This window comes from Brachyistius frenatus, unplaced genomic scaffold (genome assembly GCF_029030835.1).
Source record: "Brachyistius frenatus isolate BFR_SWC_R1_liver_20210118 unplaced genomic scaffold, ASM2903083v1 Contig_8, whole genome shotgun sequence".
Classification (NCBI taxonomy): domain Eukaryota; kingdom Metazoa; phylum Chordata; class Actinopteri; family Embiotocidae; genus Brachyistius; species Brachyistius frenatus.
In genome coordinates this window covers 7,453,489-7,470,260 of record NW_027210607.1, presented here as the reverse complement: position 1 = coordinate 7,470,260, position 16,772 = coordinate 7,453,489, and the positions used below count along the sequence as shown (strand labels likewise).

Here is a 16,772-nt window from a genome sequence, read left to right as displayed (position 1 = left end):
ATCCCACGCCACAGCAACCACTGAAATTAACAAGTTTATGTGTCAGCTCCAGCTTAATGATCACATCATCTTGCTAAAATGAATAAAACAAACTTGGCCTCTGTTGTTATAGGTATAATTTTCATGCTGTTTATTGATTCAGTCTTGAATGAATCAATGGACTGTTAGGCCTAAATTGATTTTTGGTTTTGTTATATGAATAAAAATGAAAGAAAAATAAGTCTTATAATGTAGTTGTATTTCACAATCATCGCAGCAACTAAACAATAATTGTTTGAATGAGTCCGTGACAAAATATTTCACAGACTAAAATCTCAAAATCAGCAGGCGATATCAAATAAGCAGTGTAAACACTACAGATTTGGAAGGATGTATTGATTTCCTCTTATACTTCACACTGAGTGGGGAAATCAGATGGACTCTATTGTGCAACTGTCAGGCTGAAAGTGCAAATAACAGCAGAAACAAAGAAAAAAAAAATCAATACTACAAACTATTTGTGTATTTCCCCAGATGTCTTTCATACGCATCATGGCTGCAAGAAAAAAACTTGACCATCTATACGCTTCAGATAATTGACATTTGAGACTGTATTGACTGACTGAAAGGATAAAAATCAAACAGCATGTCACTGTGCCAGTGACATTTTTGTTGGTTCAAGGACAGACAGGGTTAATGTTAAACATCAAGGACCAAAAAGTATGTATGTTCATATGCATAAAGGGATGTATATTAATGCCTGGGGAAACCTTAAAGAATGTGAGTTACACATGAAAAAAAATACATTTTGTGTTTCTCAACTTTTCATGGGCTAATCATGTTTATTGGCTGTTCTTTCTCAGCATATGAGCCAGTACAACCTTTTATTTTGCTTTACTTATCGCACTAAAAGAGCTGTTATAAATGGACGTCCTTACCATGTTTTCTGAAAGTGTTCTGATTATGAGCTAAACTTGAGATGTTGAGGGACTTTATATGGCTTCTTATCCAATTAATTTGTCATTTAAAGTTACAATTACAAAAGTATTTTGAGAAAACAAGATGAACCCACACTTAAGTTCAAATATATGTCTAACCCATGATTATTCCACTCTTTCCTGAAGATTATTCATGTGTCAGGCTGGTTATCAGTTTCACAACTCATGTTGTGTATGAGAATGTGTGAGAACTGGTCCAGTGACTGTAAAACAGCAGAGCGGCGCTGTGAAAAGAGATGAGGGGAACATGAGGTGGATGCGGCTCCTCGCTGGAGGAAGTTGTTAGAAATTATGGAATGACATCACCGGTTTTTTCACGGCTTTGTTTGGTGCTTCTGTTGGCCACGCCTTCCTGCCAGCTCGACCATAAAGCAGCCAGGCTATGTGTGTGCACCAGTTGAACTCGAGTCAGTGTGGACAACAGGTGCACCACTGCCCCCTCCCGCCCCCGCCCCCCCTCCACTTCGCTGTTGGATAATGCCCGCAGAGCGCCGCTCGTCGCTTTGCGCAGGGCTTCCTCATCTGCAGTTATAACATTTGCACGTTTTTGTATCCTGATCACTTCCAGCCACAAAGATGCCTTTTCCACCCATCAGCCTCCACCAGCGGATCTCCTCGCCTGGCAGGGAATTATTCGGGAAAAAGAAAGCCAACGGAGTGCCTCCTGAGCAAACCAGCAAATCTGGCGGAGAGAAAGGGGGATCTGACAAGGAGAAACAGTCCACTTCTTGGGCATCGGCGAATTTAAGGAATTTGGGGCGAAAAGCCCACCAAGAGAAGACAAAAAGCCCATCTCAGAAGCCGGGAGCCGGGCAAGAGACATCAGGGAAGTGCTCCTGGCTGATGGTGCCCAAACCTCAGGAATCATCCGAAGGAGTCAGGCGCTCCAGCTCCATGGACTCTGCCAGACAGCTTCATGGAAAAGAAGATGGGAAGAAGGAGATTCAGTTTACCCTCAGTCTCACCCCTGAAGCCATTCTCGTCATCCAAAAACGGAATCTAGAGAAGCAGATGATGGCAAAGCAACAGAAGTGCTGCGCCTCAGCCGACTTCAGACACCGGCGAGTTTTTCCATCCAAAAAGCCGCACGGAGGGTCCAAGGGATGCGCTCCTCTCGCCAAAGTGGAGAGCGACGAGCAGGACATCACCGCCATCGTTAAAATATCTCTGCTAAATGATCAATACAAGTACGATGACGTGGAGTATGAAGAAGAGGACGCAGATGTGGATGAGACTGTTGTAAGGAAATGTAAAGAGTGGCTGAAAGGGGTAGAAAATGCCTCTGCTTTGGGAAAAGTCGACAAACTTTCCGCACTTCCGCACCTTAAAGGCTGCTAACACTTGACGTTTGATCTTTTCAAAACTTGGACTGAAGATGTGATGCGAGATGTGTAAACTGCGAACAGGCCTGCTGCGGTGACTTCTTACATTTGAGTCATGTAAACATTTGCAAATGAGGGGAGGAGATCCATTCGTCTCCACAAGAATGTCAATTTGTTTCGGAATTATTTCTTAAACTAGATGTCACTAACTTAAAAATGTCAAGATAATAAAATAGATGAGTAAATTACATTGGAATAAGAGGAAACATTCACCTGCCTCAACAAAAATAAGATTTTAAGTGCAGCCTTCATCTCTTACAGGAAGCTTTTTGTGGTTCAGGGACGTTGATTTGCGAGTTTAATGCCTATTCAATGTTTTTTGAAGTTTCTGTTGAATTGTCGTTCATTGCACATGGTTTTTGTTTTCGGTGGGGCGCCTGTGGATTGGCAGAGGGGTTTGCGTAAAGGCACGCGAAACCGTTCCTTTGTGCTGGAGAACAATAAACTGTCAACAACGGGGCTTTATGTGCGCCTGCTGCTGAAACCAAACTGGATTGTTTATTTTTCCTCTAATAAGAGGGTTATATCCTTTGTAGGGATTTATCAGTGATGTACAGTATTTAATATTTACTAAATATTTGTACTGTCAAATGTTTTCTCAGCTGATGATCTGGAGCCATTTGAAGTAAAATGTTTTTTTTTTGTTTTTTTTAATTATGCAAGTGTCACTGACCCTTTTAAATCTTTTAAAAAGCTGATTTGTGTTGTGCCTCTGCAATAATTCTGTTACATGATGGTGATTTGCAGTTATTTAGATTTCCTTTACACTTCTGGCCAGTTCCCAGACAGCATTTTAAAGGCTCTTTGTTGCCACTGTAGCTACCTGGGGCCATTTGGGCATTAGTGTTTTAAGCTTCTTAGATTTCCTGTTAAGCAGGGTTGACCAGTGTACTGTACAGCCCAGGTGCATGATCCCCTCAGGAAATGAACCCGAGTCTGGTTCACTTTTGTAATATCAAACAAAACAATGCTTGTAGCTACAAGAGATAAATAGTATTAGTACCAAAATCTGGCAGATTTGTTCACCCAAAATACCAAATCTGAGTTGCTCGAAAGGTATTACCACTTTGGACTGAGAACTTAACCCTTGACATTCTCGTACTGCTGTGGTACTCCATAAAGAACCATGTTTTTTATTCTATGAAGTGAACTTCTCTGCACTAATAGGCCAAACCAGAATATGACTGTTTTCTGATAGAAAAAAAGTTATAATAAATCAAACGTTAGAGAAAAAGAGAATTTAAGCCATAAAATGACTTTTGGATTTTTTTTTTGTTGATTCACTTGACCAGATTGTAATGTACTGATCATTAAATGAGTAAAACAGCAACCGGATACACGCTCTGGACAAAAAGTCAGTTTCTATGCATGGTCACAGACGTACATGTTTGTGTGTCCCGTGTGGAGCTAACTTCTTCTACAGTGGGGTTGAACACTTCTATTGTTCTCTGTAACTTGGTTACCAGAGTTACCAAAGCTCAGCTACAGCTTATACATACGTTTAAAACTCTACAGTGTGTTTGAAGGTCTCTCACACGTCAACAACTGGTGAGATGTATTTTAAAAGCACCTCGAAATTTTGGTAGCCTTTTATTTTGGAATATGATAGAAAATCTTTTCTGCAGTAACAGAAATCATCTATTTTAGTGACTTGCCTGTTTTCGCTGAAGGTTACCTTGATGGTGCATTTGCCATGAGATTGGAGTGCAAAGATCTGCACCAATCAAGCACTCTTCCTCCTATTTTGGGTGCACACTTATTCCCTGTTGTTGTTAAAAAGGTATTATAACAACACTCATCAGCAGTGAGAGTACATATTTTGTTCTGCTGTTATTCTGTTAAATGGGATTTAATCAGGAATGGATAGCATTAGAGTAATTTGGTGCCAAACCTGTATCCTGGTACATCTCTGTATATTTTGTATTACAGTACATGACATCACAGATTTTCATATATATGTCATGTGGGTAAACAAACAAGCTGCTACAATAAAGCATCTTGTCCTTAAAGAGATGTTCCTTTTCAGTGTCACACGTGATTTTATTGTGCAGACTGAGATCACGGCTGGGTCAATACAGTGTGTACCAAGACCCGTTTGGTTCTCCACAGCTCCTGTAATGATATTATCAGCTGGCTTGGTGACCAAAAGTTGTGTAATCCTCTTCTATTATGTCATTTGAATTGTGGCCTTGTTTATGTGCCTCGTTCATTGCTGTCTAATTCAGGCACGAAGCCAAGCTATTCACGACTGTCTGTCCTGCGGGTATGAAGTACTTTATTATGTCTGAAGTAGATCAAATGCTTTATAAGGAAAAGTAGAATTTACAGAAGCAGGAACTGGCAAGTTGGGACGGTTGGCAAGTGGAAACACTTTTGGGGTTGTTAAATCCAGCCCATGCTGTAGATCCTGTCTTTTTATCCTTTGCCACAATTTGTTTGCCACACTTGCAGCATCTAAATCTCATTATTTTCTCATTTGGTCTGCACTGCTAGTCCAATTGGCACTTTAAAAAAAAGAAAAGAAATCCTGTCCACCTCATTGCAGTATCATGTCTTGGAAAGTGACGTGGCACAGCAGGGGCAGCTACATTATCCTCAGTGGATTTGTAGTGGCAAGGAGCGCAGATGGATGCTGCCTTCACCCTGTCACTGTCACACTTTGCACACAGCAGTGAGAGCAAAGAACATGCAGGTCCCTTGCTCTGCTGTGACAGCAGCACTGTGGCAACAGAACTGATAAATCCTGTGTCTCCAGCAGCTTTTGTGAGAAAAGACAAAGCAGACACTTCCTGAGCAGAATTGACCCATAAACTTCAGTAATGTGGTCATTCAGTGGCAGCCCGTTAAGAACGGGGCATTTCCCAGGGACAGGGCGACCTCAGGGAGAAGACTGAGATCAGAGAGCACAGTCCTCTTATAAAAGCTCAAGCATAATCTTTTCTTCATTTAAGGATGATAAAAGATACAATGCAGCTCTATGATTTCCTCTGTAGTAATCTGCTTTGGCATGCATGCTCCAACTCCCATTAGCCTTTCATTTTGTGTCACATACACCACAATTTTCAATCCTATTCAGCCTATATTTTCTCTTTATACTCTTAGAGGTGCATTTGCTTCAAGATAGTAGATGACATCTCTCTAAAACAGCCACATCTGTGAGGTTTCATTCATCATAAGGATTGAATGAGGACACTGTGCTTGTGTTTAGGGCAGATCATAGCTGAAGATCAGGGAATAGGTTTAGGGATTTGTAAGGAGGTGGACATATTTCTGCTGCATATATTTTTTATTTCTGTTTTATTGTTTTTGGCTATGCATTGCAAGAACACAATGTCAGGCTGTTGTGTGGGAGGATGCTCTTGGCAGACGAGAGGGATTACCAAAAAAAATGCATTCTTTTTTAATCTTCAGGCAAGCTGACTGATTCCCTCCCACACAATCTAAATTTGGTTTTCACTGTTGATAGGCAGGGGATGAAGTAACAACTGAGCTCTGGAGGAGTAAGGCAATTCAAGATCCGGAACAAGAGGCCAAGGCCTGCCGTCAGGCACAGCGAGAGTAGGTTAATACAAACTGATGCTGTAAAGTTCAAAACACCTGATAATGACTAAAACAGTTATTCTGCAGAGAAGGTACAACAATGCAGTGAGAGGACAGAGTAATTCATGATTTTAACATGTCCCCATCTGTAGTCAATACCAAAAAAACTGCTCTCCTCTTTCATACTCAGGTAACCCTTCTTTTGAGTTCATTTCCTTTCAGTTGGTGCCCTTAATCGTCTTGGTTTATCCTATAGCGCCATCTAGAGGCCTACATGAACATGCATCGTCTCAGGGATGCTCTCCATCGTCGCTGTGCTGCCCTGCACAATGCCAAGGTCCGCTCACAAAGATTACAGCTGCAACAGAGAGATGAGGCAGCCAGAGCAAAGTCAGAAAATGTAATTAATCAGGTAAATCACTCAACCTTAACGTGTAAAGCAAGGGCTGCTTTTAATGGTGTCATGTGCATGATTTGGAGAGGCCATAGTCTGACATTCATGTTTAATAGTTTCAGATGACAGTATTTCTATGATGGCAGCAATATTATATATCATAGATTATACTATTTAGTATAAGTAAATTACTGTCCCTCATAATTACCTCAATGAGTTTTTTTTCCATCTTATTGTCTATATTAAAAGCGCGTGATCACACCATTTCTATCCCATATAGCCCACAATTAGATGAGTTGATGGGAATTTAATCTGTACTGTGCTTCTATACAGACAAAATCAGGCAATAATTCAGGACAGGCCTGAGTTGATATAAAAACTGACTTTAATGGTGCCAATTTGTAACATTCCCAACAAACACCTTAAAAACAATAACCATTAGACATAAAAAATTACTTGATGATTTAGAGACCCTTGGGTGTATAGGGCCACTTAGCAGCTGCAGGCTTGGTCGTCTATTATGCCTTTACTGCCTGTCTTTCTCTATGACACACTCGACACCAGGGGTCAGCAACAACGAAAAAGAGGCTGCTCTGTATATTTTTAAATAGGTTGACTTTTTTTTTTTAATAGAAAATAATTAATTTGTAAAATTGTTTCTCTTTGGTGAAATTATTATTATTTTTTTCCCAATCAGTAGGCTATTTGGCTGCAGGAACTTCAACATGCAAGAAGTCACTCATACGTATGTGTTGCATTAAGAGACTGGAGATGTTATTTATATATAGCTCCATAGCAAATGGCACCTACCCATCAATTTTTAAACATGCTATGGTCCAACCTCTTTTAAAGAAACCCAAGCTTGATCCTTCTGTTTTCTACAATTTTAGGCCAATTTCTAAACTTCCATTTTTATCAAAAGTTTTAGAAAAAATGGTTTCAACACAACCCTTAGCTTTTATGAATCATAACAACATCTTTGAGAAATTTCTGTCTGGTTTTAGAGCACTACATAGCACAGAAACTGCCCTCCTCAAGGTAACTAATGACCTCCTTTTAGCAGCAGACGGGGAGAGTGCCGTTTTAATTCTTTTAGACTTAAGTGCAGCTTTTGACACTGTAGATCACACAATCTTAATTGATCGCCTCAAAACCTGGGTTGGCATCAAGGACGCTGCACTTAGCTGGTTTTAATCTTACCTTTTAGAAAGAACCTACTCGGTCACCATAGGTAATTACTCGTCTTCCACGACACATTACCTGTGGTGTACCACAAGGTTCAATTTTAGGTCCAATTTTATTTTCTATCAACATGCTTCCACTCGGCCAAATTCTCCAACGACACGATGTATCTTTTCATTGCCATGCAGACGACACACAGATATACCTTCCGCTGAGACCTGGTGACCCAAAGAGCCTGGATGCTGTCTTAGATTGTCTCTCTGACATTAACTGTTGGATGGCTCAAAACTTTCTTCAGCTCAATAACTCAAAATCAGAAGTCATATTGTTCAATTCCCCAAACAATAACACCAGTCTCATTGAGAGTGAACTTGGTGCCCTGTCTGCTTATTTAAAACCTGTTGCCAGAAACCTGGGAGTAATGTTTGACTCAGTTAAGCTTTGAAACACAGATCAAAAAAATTGTCCAGTCCTGTTTCTTTCAATTAGGAACCATCTCCAGAATCAAACCCATATTGTCACACTCTGACCTGGAAAAAGTAATTCATGCACTCATTTTCTCTCAACTCGATTACTGCAACTCCCTCCTTTCTGGCATAAACCAATAATCTATCTCCCGCCTCCAACTAGTCCAGAATGCAGCAGCTAAGCTTCTTACTGGTCTTAACAGACGACATCACATTACTCCAGTTCTGGCCTCTCTCCTCTGGCTCCCGGTTGGTTTTAGAATTGATTTTAAGATTTTGTTGATCATTTTTAAGGCCTGCCTGGGTCTGGCCCCAAGCTACATTATTGAAATGTTAGCCCCATTTGAGCCAACTCACAGCCTTAGATCCTCCGGTGGGGCCCTTCTGGCCGTTCCAAAGTCGAGGCTTAAATCAAAAGGTGACCGTGCTTTTGCCATCAGGGCCCCTCGACTTTGGAACGACCTACCTGAGGAGATAAGGCTTGCAGAATCAATAACTACTTTTAAATCACTTTTTAAAACCCATTTTTATAGAATTGCTTTTAAGTGATGTCGTCCTTTTATGTCCTTTTATGCAGTTCTTGTGTTCCCCTGTTTTTGTTTGTTTATTTTATGTATTTATTTATTTGTTTGTTTTCTATTCCATTTGCCCATTTTGGTTATTTGTTTGGTTTTATTGTATTCATTCATTCATTCTTGTATGGTCTTTTTTGCCCCGTTTTCTTAAATGTTTACCGGTATTGACGATATGTATGACTATGCTTTGCTTCTCTGTAGAGCACTTTGTAAACTCTGTTTTTAAAGGTGCTATATAAATAAAGTTATTATTATTATTATTATTATTATTATTGAGCAAACAACAAACAGTGACCTGCTTAACTTATGGCCGAATTCATTTAAATGAAGTGGATTGTATCATTATTGTTGTTCATTTAGTTAGTTTAGATTTTGTTTCATCAACTCACTCTGTTTGGTAAGCCTGAAACAGTTTGTATGGCTCTTTACATTATTAAATGTGACAAAATTATGTTTGTATTTGTATCTACAGAAGGAAAAGTTTTCATACAAAGTAAGAAAGTGAAAACTTTAAAAATATTTGGGCCAGATTTGACCCATAGGCCTCTATTTGCCAACTATTACATTACACTCAAAGCCTCTCTGTTTTGACAACCACACCTTCACATTCTCTTTTACTCCTGACATGCACATCATTAGCATAATTTTAGCTGCAGTTAACCACTAGATCCTACTGTCCTGCACGGTCAGGGCAGTTTAGTGACCTAACTTCAGAAGCAACTGCTACATGACCATGAAAATAATATTAATAAAACAGATAAAATAAGCAATTTACAGCGATTTCAGATTTGTCAATCCAAGTGTTTTTGGTTTATTCTACAGAAGCAAAGGAAGTTTGAAAAGTAGTTTTTATTAAGAATATTTCCATCTGAATTTTACCAATCCAATTTCAGTAACATGGATTTTACTCGTGGTTTGAATATAATGTGACCGATTCATTTTGAACAACTGTAGTCAAATTTGTTAAACATTCAGTCTAAAGTGATACTTCACAATTATGTTTTCATGAAAATGTTTGAATCTCTCTTGCCTTTGTTATCCTCCAGAAATTCCTTAACTTTTAAAAAGTTAAAAATTTCATTCTCTATTGTATATAATTTTCCGTGCTCTGTGGCTCCTGTGATTGACTTTGATATTGACTGTGTTGTCTCTCTTCTGACCGGGTGTGAAAAGAGCAATAAGCGCCAGCATAGAGGTGGTCTTACATGAGAAAGATCCTGTTTTATCTTCCCCTCCTGTAAAAGTAAAGCTTCTTGAAGAGGGTGTAATTGTCCTGGATGTAATGACTTGCACTTGGGGGAGAAGGGGTGGAGGGGACAAAGAGAGCACAATAAAGGACTTTAGAGGCCCTCCAGTAGGAATCCTTTGCTTTAAATTGCTGAGCAAATGAAACTGCCCCGTTGTTTCCTCAGCTCAGATCGAGGCTTGGTCAGAAATGGAGTTAAGGCAGGACCAAAGCAGGCAAAGGCAAGATCACCTGCTGGGGCCTAATTGGTCCCTGCTGCAGTTAATGGCTTCCTGTGGCTGCATGTTTACTTCTCATTTGTTCAGTGTGCTCTGTTTCCCAGCCCCAACAAGGGAGGCTCACTTTAAATTTATATTCCCACAACTCGCTGTCTCTGACTGTCCATCTGCCTCCTTTCTCTTTACTTCTGTGCTCAGAGACAAAAGAAGTTGGGATTCATGAAGTTGCGGCACAATGACTCATACCTGAAGTCCCTCCCCAAAACCAGTTACTACCTGGTAGGTTTTGCCCCAACACAGAAATTTGTACATCGAATGTGAATGTAAATAACCCCCAAACTCTTCTATCTATCTTCTATGATCTATCCCTCATGATGACATTAGACTCTGTTCTGTCACATCTTTTAATTTTTTTTTTTTTTTTTTTTTTTTTTTAAATCTTTGACACCCAGAAAAAGTTAGCTGAGCATTGAGGTCTGAAAACCCACCAAGACTTGGAGGACTTTTATCAGTCCATCCAGTATAACAGTCTCCCGTCACAGCTACAGAGAAACCTGCAGGATGTCAGAAAAAAAGAGTTGAGTCACACATGGTTTTTTTAAACACGAGTAGTTCTTTCTGGATTTATTATGAACACACAGTAGATGTGACCATGTCTTATGCATGTTTACAGAGGTGGAAAGCAGATCTGTCACTGATTTGATCACTCAGTACAAGATATCAGAAAAACATCCCTGCACGGGTGATAATAGAAGACACGACGCTCACACTTCCCTTTCCAGGTTGTGAAAATCTAAAACTTCAATACGTCTGCATTTGTATCATATAAAAACTGTAAGTTCTTAATGATTAAAGTGACAGAACATGAACTTTATTTGTCTGGGATAAAATCTTTTCAGCATAATGTTCGTCAAATATGGTTGAAGTGGGTTCCCTATGAGCGACACTATGTTTGAGGTTTCCCAGATACAGCCAGTGTTGTGGTGGAGGGAGATGTTACTCAGCTGCAGAGAGTGCTCCGGGTCTTGTTTGTGCTACCTTCAAGAACAAATAGCCGCTCCACTGGAAGCTTGTTTAGCACGGACCCTCCTGAAGGAGAGCGCTGATTACTCACGTAGAAATGAGACGACCAAACACAAGCTGACCCCTCTGTGGTGGAAACTAGGCTCGTCTGACGGCCGCATTAACTCTAACAAACATCATCCAGGGGAAAATGTTGTAATTATGTGCACTACAAAAGAAATATAGCAATTGGGCCGGTGGTGTCACTTCATGCTGGCACTGCGAGCAGATGTTGAACTGTTGGGAGAGTTTCTTCCCTCTTTAAGCTTTATGGGCTTCCAGGCAAACAGCTCTCCGTTTACCAAAAGTGACAGAGATAATCTGAGAATCTGTTAGAGTTATCGTATTGTGGTTTCACTCATTACTAGTTATACAAGTATTATCACTATATATATATTCTACATGGTTAAGTTTTAAGAAACTTTAGTGAAGATTTTGCTTCAGCGGACATCCTCTTTCAGTTTATGACACAAATTCCTTCAATACATCCGCTTCAACTGACACTTCCAACTTTATTTTTCACCAGATATCAGCTGACATTTCAACATATTACAGTTATTGGACTTCAAGCTTAAATTCCTTTAGGTAGTTTCACTTTAGCGTAAGTTTATTTCAAATTATTTCAACACTTCCATTTTAACTGATGTTTCATTTTTCTCAATGATTTTATCTTAAATGGTTTTCAGATAATGAAACTGTTAAATTCTGGGCACACAGACATAAATATCTCTTCAAATTTAGCCTTTTACTCATTGAAGAAGTGGTAATGCCTTGAAAGCACTTACAACATTGATATGTTACTACATAAGAAAGGTACTGAAAAACTTATCTTGTTTTCTAACTGTGACATTGTCGCTTCATATACTAACACACAACAGCTGTTGATTATCTAAAGTGCAAAGTTTCAAATAAAAATTTTACTAAATCTTCTACCTGACTGTTTTTAATTTCAGTCTAAATCAAAATTTGTGCACCTGCTCATATCACCCTTGGTGTCCCTTGTGAATGTGTAACAGAAGAGCGTCGGCCGCTGTCACCCTTGTTGTTAATTAGGGATGAACCCCGTTTAGTAGGAGCGTGTATGATGTTTGTACGAGGCTGCCACCAAGAAACAGCACATTGGCTTGAGGACATTAGGAGCATGGTTAGAAGGCGACTAAAGGATTGAACTGACAAGTTCTCCATCAGTGTGAAATCTCAGCGCTCCACAGATAAACATGGCGAGACAGCAGCCCCCTCCTTCCCCCACAGCCCGGCTGTGCCATAAGCACATTCCCCACATCCATGAGAAATACCCAAAATAAAAGCAATTACAGCTGAAGCCAAAATATGGACTCGGCAAAGTCCCTGGTTATGTTTTTAAGTCATGAGCCAATTCATCCAATCTGTCCTGTTTTGCAGCTATTTATATGTTTATTATAAGCTTCTATGATTTATTGGACAGTTGATGGAATAATTTGCTATCTTTGTGGACATCTGGTCATGGTCTCTTCAGCATGTTGAATTTCACAAGTATGCATTACAGGTCTGCAAAATTATATTGACCAGAACATACCGTGTCTGTTACTATAAACTGACCTCAGTGAGTGGAAAGTGTACCTAAGACAGGGCTGGTCGAATTAACTTTTATTTTGTTAAATCCTCCTTGAAAGCATTTTAGTTGTTGGAGTTTTTCATGTTTATATACTGTGAGCCTAATATTGTATATATGAGTTGCAGAGGTCCACATCCTCATTCCTCCAATTGCGTCCTCTGCAGCTCATGGGGTTTGTATAGATCTGTTACCTGCTGCACTGTCCTGTGAGTAAACGCTGCCTTGCTCAGGAGTCCTCCCTGGAGCCAGTTTGCACCCAGCAGACAAAGTGTGTTGTCACCCGAGTGTGCAGTGTTATCGGGTGTCAGCTGCACCACACTTATGGCTACTCTTGAGAAGTAGCACACCATTAGGAATATATTAACAACACAACATTTTGTGTGCAGGTCACACATCACAGAAAGCGAGTTAACCAGGCGTTGTTGAAAGATGTTTTTACACAACTTTAAATGGATGACATTGTTTTCCTCAGGATTAAAGAATGACTTCCTGTAAATTGACTTTTGACCCTATAGCTTCAATATAAAATGGATTAATTTCCCATGTGTTATTGTGTGTAGGTTGTTTGAGCAGCGGTCCGGTTCAGAGGAGAGTTTGGCGGAGCTGATCTTTGATGACAACCAGGAGAACGATGAAATTGAGCCAATGTTTCTCAAGGTTAGTGTGAAAACCACAGGGGCAGTATTCCCACTTAAGAAGGTCAGTGAGAAGCAAACACACCTGCAACAGCGATCAACCAACTGCCTCTTCAAACCAGCATGCATAAACCCACTGATAGAATGCACTCAGCAGTGAAATGTTTTACCGTGGGCCTAAATATATCCATTTACTTTATGTAAAGCATAACTTTCCTTTTGGTTCCTCAATTTTCTCCCACCATGTGTAAGTGTAGCTACAGTCAACAAGGAAAATATTCTTATTTGCTCCTTAGTCAAGAGTTCATTGAGAAGACTGATACCACTCTCACATCTGTATAAATATGAGGCTATGGCCATTCCTCTTTGATATGTTAAAAAATCAAGATGGAAAGTCTACAGTTTGTGGTTTTCGTGGGTCTCCGGTGGTTGCCTGGCAACCTCAGGTGATAGAAAGTCCCTTACACGGCAACATTTTTAGACTTTGACTCGTGTACGGATTAAACAAACAACATATATTGTATTATATTAGTTATATTAGTAGGTGGCAGGTGGATTTTATTACCTTTGGACAGTCAGGATCACTGTTGTCCCATATTTCCGCTTATCATAAACCATGCGAACTGTCTGCTGACTATAGATTCATATTTAATAAACTTGACTTCTCATCAAACTTCCAGTAAGAAAGCAAATAAGTATTATTTCTCAAAATATATAATTCTTTTTAATATATTTTTGTCCTGGTGTAACTGTAGATTGGGTCGATGAAATGCTTGTGTCTTTGCCTACATAGCTCAAAGAGGAAACAAAAAAACTGGTTTATTGATTGAATCATGAAATTACAGCTTTTAAAAAGGGCAAAAAAAAATTATATTAAGAGGTAGTAGAGGATAGAGAGCATTATCTCAAATATTTACAGGGATGTCAGAAATCAGGAGGCTGGTAAAGAGACTGAGAAATGTGAGAGAACTGGAGACGAGGTTATGCTCAGGTGCTGAGATGAGCATAAACGGGCAAGCATGCAGGACTCATCTTTTCTCTCACCTTTGTGTTAAAATGGGCCGAAGCAAACAGAGGATGAGCCTGGCTGGAGGGAGAGCAGGGGAAGGCAAACAGTGACTGGTCAAAGCCAGCAGGCATGCAGGAGCATTACTCACCACAGCTCCACACTGAAACCTCAGATCTGCTGCTGGTGGGGAGACCTGTCACCCCTATTGACACTCTCAGGGTGTCAATCCAGGGTTAAAGCTTGGTGTGATGCACCTTAAGTACCAATGTGTGGGAACATATTTTATTTCCTGAGCTCCAGCTACAGTGTTCTAATAAGTAAAACATTTTTTTGTTTTTCTTTAGTTCTATTTTGTAAGGTTACAGTTTGAGTGGTAGTTTAGTTGACCTGAGGTAGGCTACCTGATATTAGTTCCAATGGGTCCCCAGTATACTCTATTGTTTACCCCACAATACACAATTATATGTACATTGAGGTATACAGTTCATTGACTCTGCAACAACTCTCAACTCAATGGTAACTTTTTGGTAATATCTATGTTTTGTTCTATCAAATAACATTATATGGTTATGGTTTATAATTGTTTATTCCATTATGGTGGGATAAGTTCACGAGAACAAATTAAATGATAATTACAGTGTTTCCATAGTGTTTAGGCCACTTACTTTTATCTGAGCAAAATTTATATGACTTCATAGCTGCATTAGATGTTTCCGTGTGTTTATCACAACTTAAAAGCCACATTGCTTACATCTATTTCTATACAAAAATCAGCTTGTTGAAACTTATTTGTGTTATCTTATAGATTACAATAAACATTAACATATCTACCAATGGTTAATTTGTTGTTGAATAAAAGAGATTTTTCCAGTCAATCTACTCTTTAAGACTAGTTTATGCAATGATGTCAAACTGTAGAAGTACAATTAAAGCAGAAGAAGATTTGTGCCTTTTAAAGTTAATTTTCATTGTCTACTTGGTAAAATGGAAATCAGAGGTGGAGGTTAAGTAAGTCAGAATTTAAAATCCAGTCCATAACATGCTATGTCAATAGTCAGCAGCAGTAAAGGGACTTTTAGTAAAAGGGTTTAAATACGTAAAACGAGCTTGAATGTGTTGTCAGAGGTTTATATGAGTTTCACCTGCATTTTATCCTTTGAGGATTGGGAGAATGGGCTGCGGGATCTATGACACCATATAGATCAATAACATTAATTCACGGGGCTGCAGACCCACACCAGGAAGTGGTCTGGTGTGACAGTTAGCACCGGGCGGGGTGTTGGAGGAGAAGAGATAGGCGCCAAGTGAGACACTAGGACTGTGGGAAATGACACTGGTTATAACACCTCTGAGTTTTATACCACGGTTATCTCAGCTCACATACAAGGGGATGTCTCTTTTTAAATCACAAAAACGATTAATGGACGAGGAAATGATGAATAAATGTAATATGTGCCACCCACAGATGAAAGCTCCCACATTTGCAACCCTGCAGCCAAACTTTATGAGGAACTTCCAGAGCAAGATGCCTGATTTGGCAGGTCAGTTATTAATGTCACCTCTTAGTAGCCCAACACAGAACAACACGGGAAAATTCTCATGTTCACTACTTTTTCTCAAACCAGATAATCTCCAAGATTCCTGAGAAGAGCAGGAAAGCAGAGATTTACTTGAAACATTTGAGACAAATGTAAGATCTCTCTTTAACCGACATGGCTTTCGCCCAGAGGTTGGTAATCAGGCAAACAGACAGAAACATATTTATAATGATCATTTTAGATTTTTCTTCAAGTTCAGTGTTTTTTTTTTTTTTTTACTAGCATTCAGTAGACACAGAAGATCTGAAGCGTATTGAAGAAGTCTTTCAACTGCTCTTTAAACAAAATGGGGTTTGTTTTTCTCTGCTTGCTGTGAACTCTGGTCCAGACTGCTGGACAGAGAGACAGACTCGCTGTGCTGCTGGCAGGAGGAACGAGGTGTCCGAGATTTGGTTAGTAACACAAAACCAGCCACAACACAACACCACAGAGCAGTACGGAAGCTAACACATAGCTGTCACCACATTATCTGTTTTTAACGTTTTTATTTTTTGGGAGCCACCATAGCAACAGCATTAGCAGCATACAGTTAGCTATTTGTGAGAATGACACTGCTGCACTACATGGATGTAAATCACTTCGTAGGTTTCATTTACTGAGTCATCAGTGACAGTGTATTTCCTCTCCTTTTTTTTTTTTCGCAGGCCCTTCCAGCCATTGACTCCTAACCAGGGAAGAAGAAGCAAACCAACCAGCCACCTCTCTGCTCTCCAAAATAACCAAGAAGTGTCCAAATTCCCAGACCGTTGTGTCCCCAAGACCAGAGCAGAATGACCTCAGACAGGTGCATGAAATGAAATACACAATACTTTTTTTTTTCCATTTATTTGTTGGAGACAAAAAAAAAAAACTGATTGTCATTTGGCATTGTGCATGTGTGGGTGTTGTTCTTG

At 39.6% G+C, this 16,772-nt stretch overlaps 1 protein-coding gene across 1 annotated transcript; it reads left to right on the top strand.

Annotated features, from left to right (window-relative positions):
• The first annotated feature begins 1,350 nt into the window (after positions 1-1,350).
• On the top strand, positions 1,351-3,694 carry prr18 (proline rich 18). Its single transcript, XM_069690174.1, has one exon. The coding sequence runs from the start codon at positions 1,554-1,556 to the stop codon at positions 2,313-2,315; it is 762 nt and encodes a 253-aa protein (XP_069546275.1). The 5' UTR covers positions 1,351-1,553; the 3' UTR covers positions 2,316-3,694.
• The last annotated feature ends 13,078 nt before the right edge of the window (positions 3,695-16,772 follow it).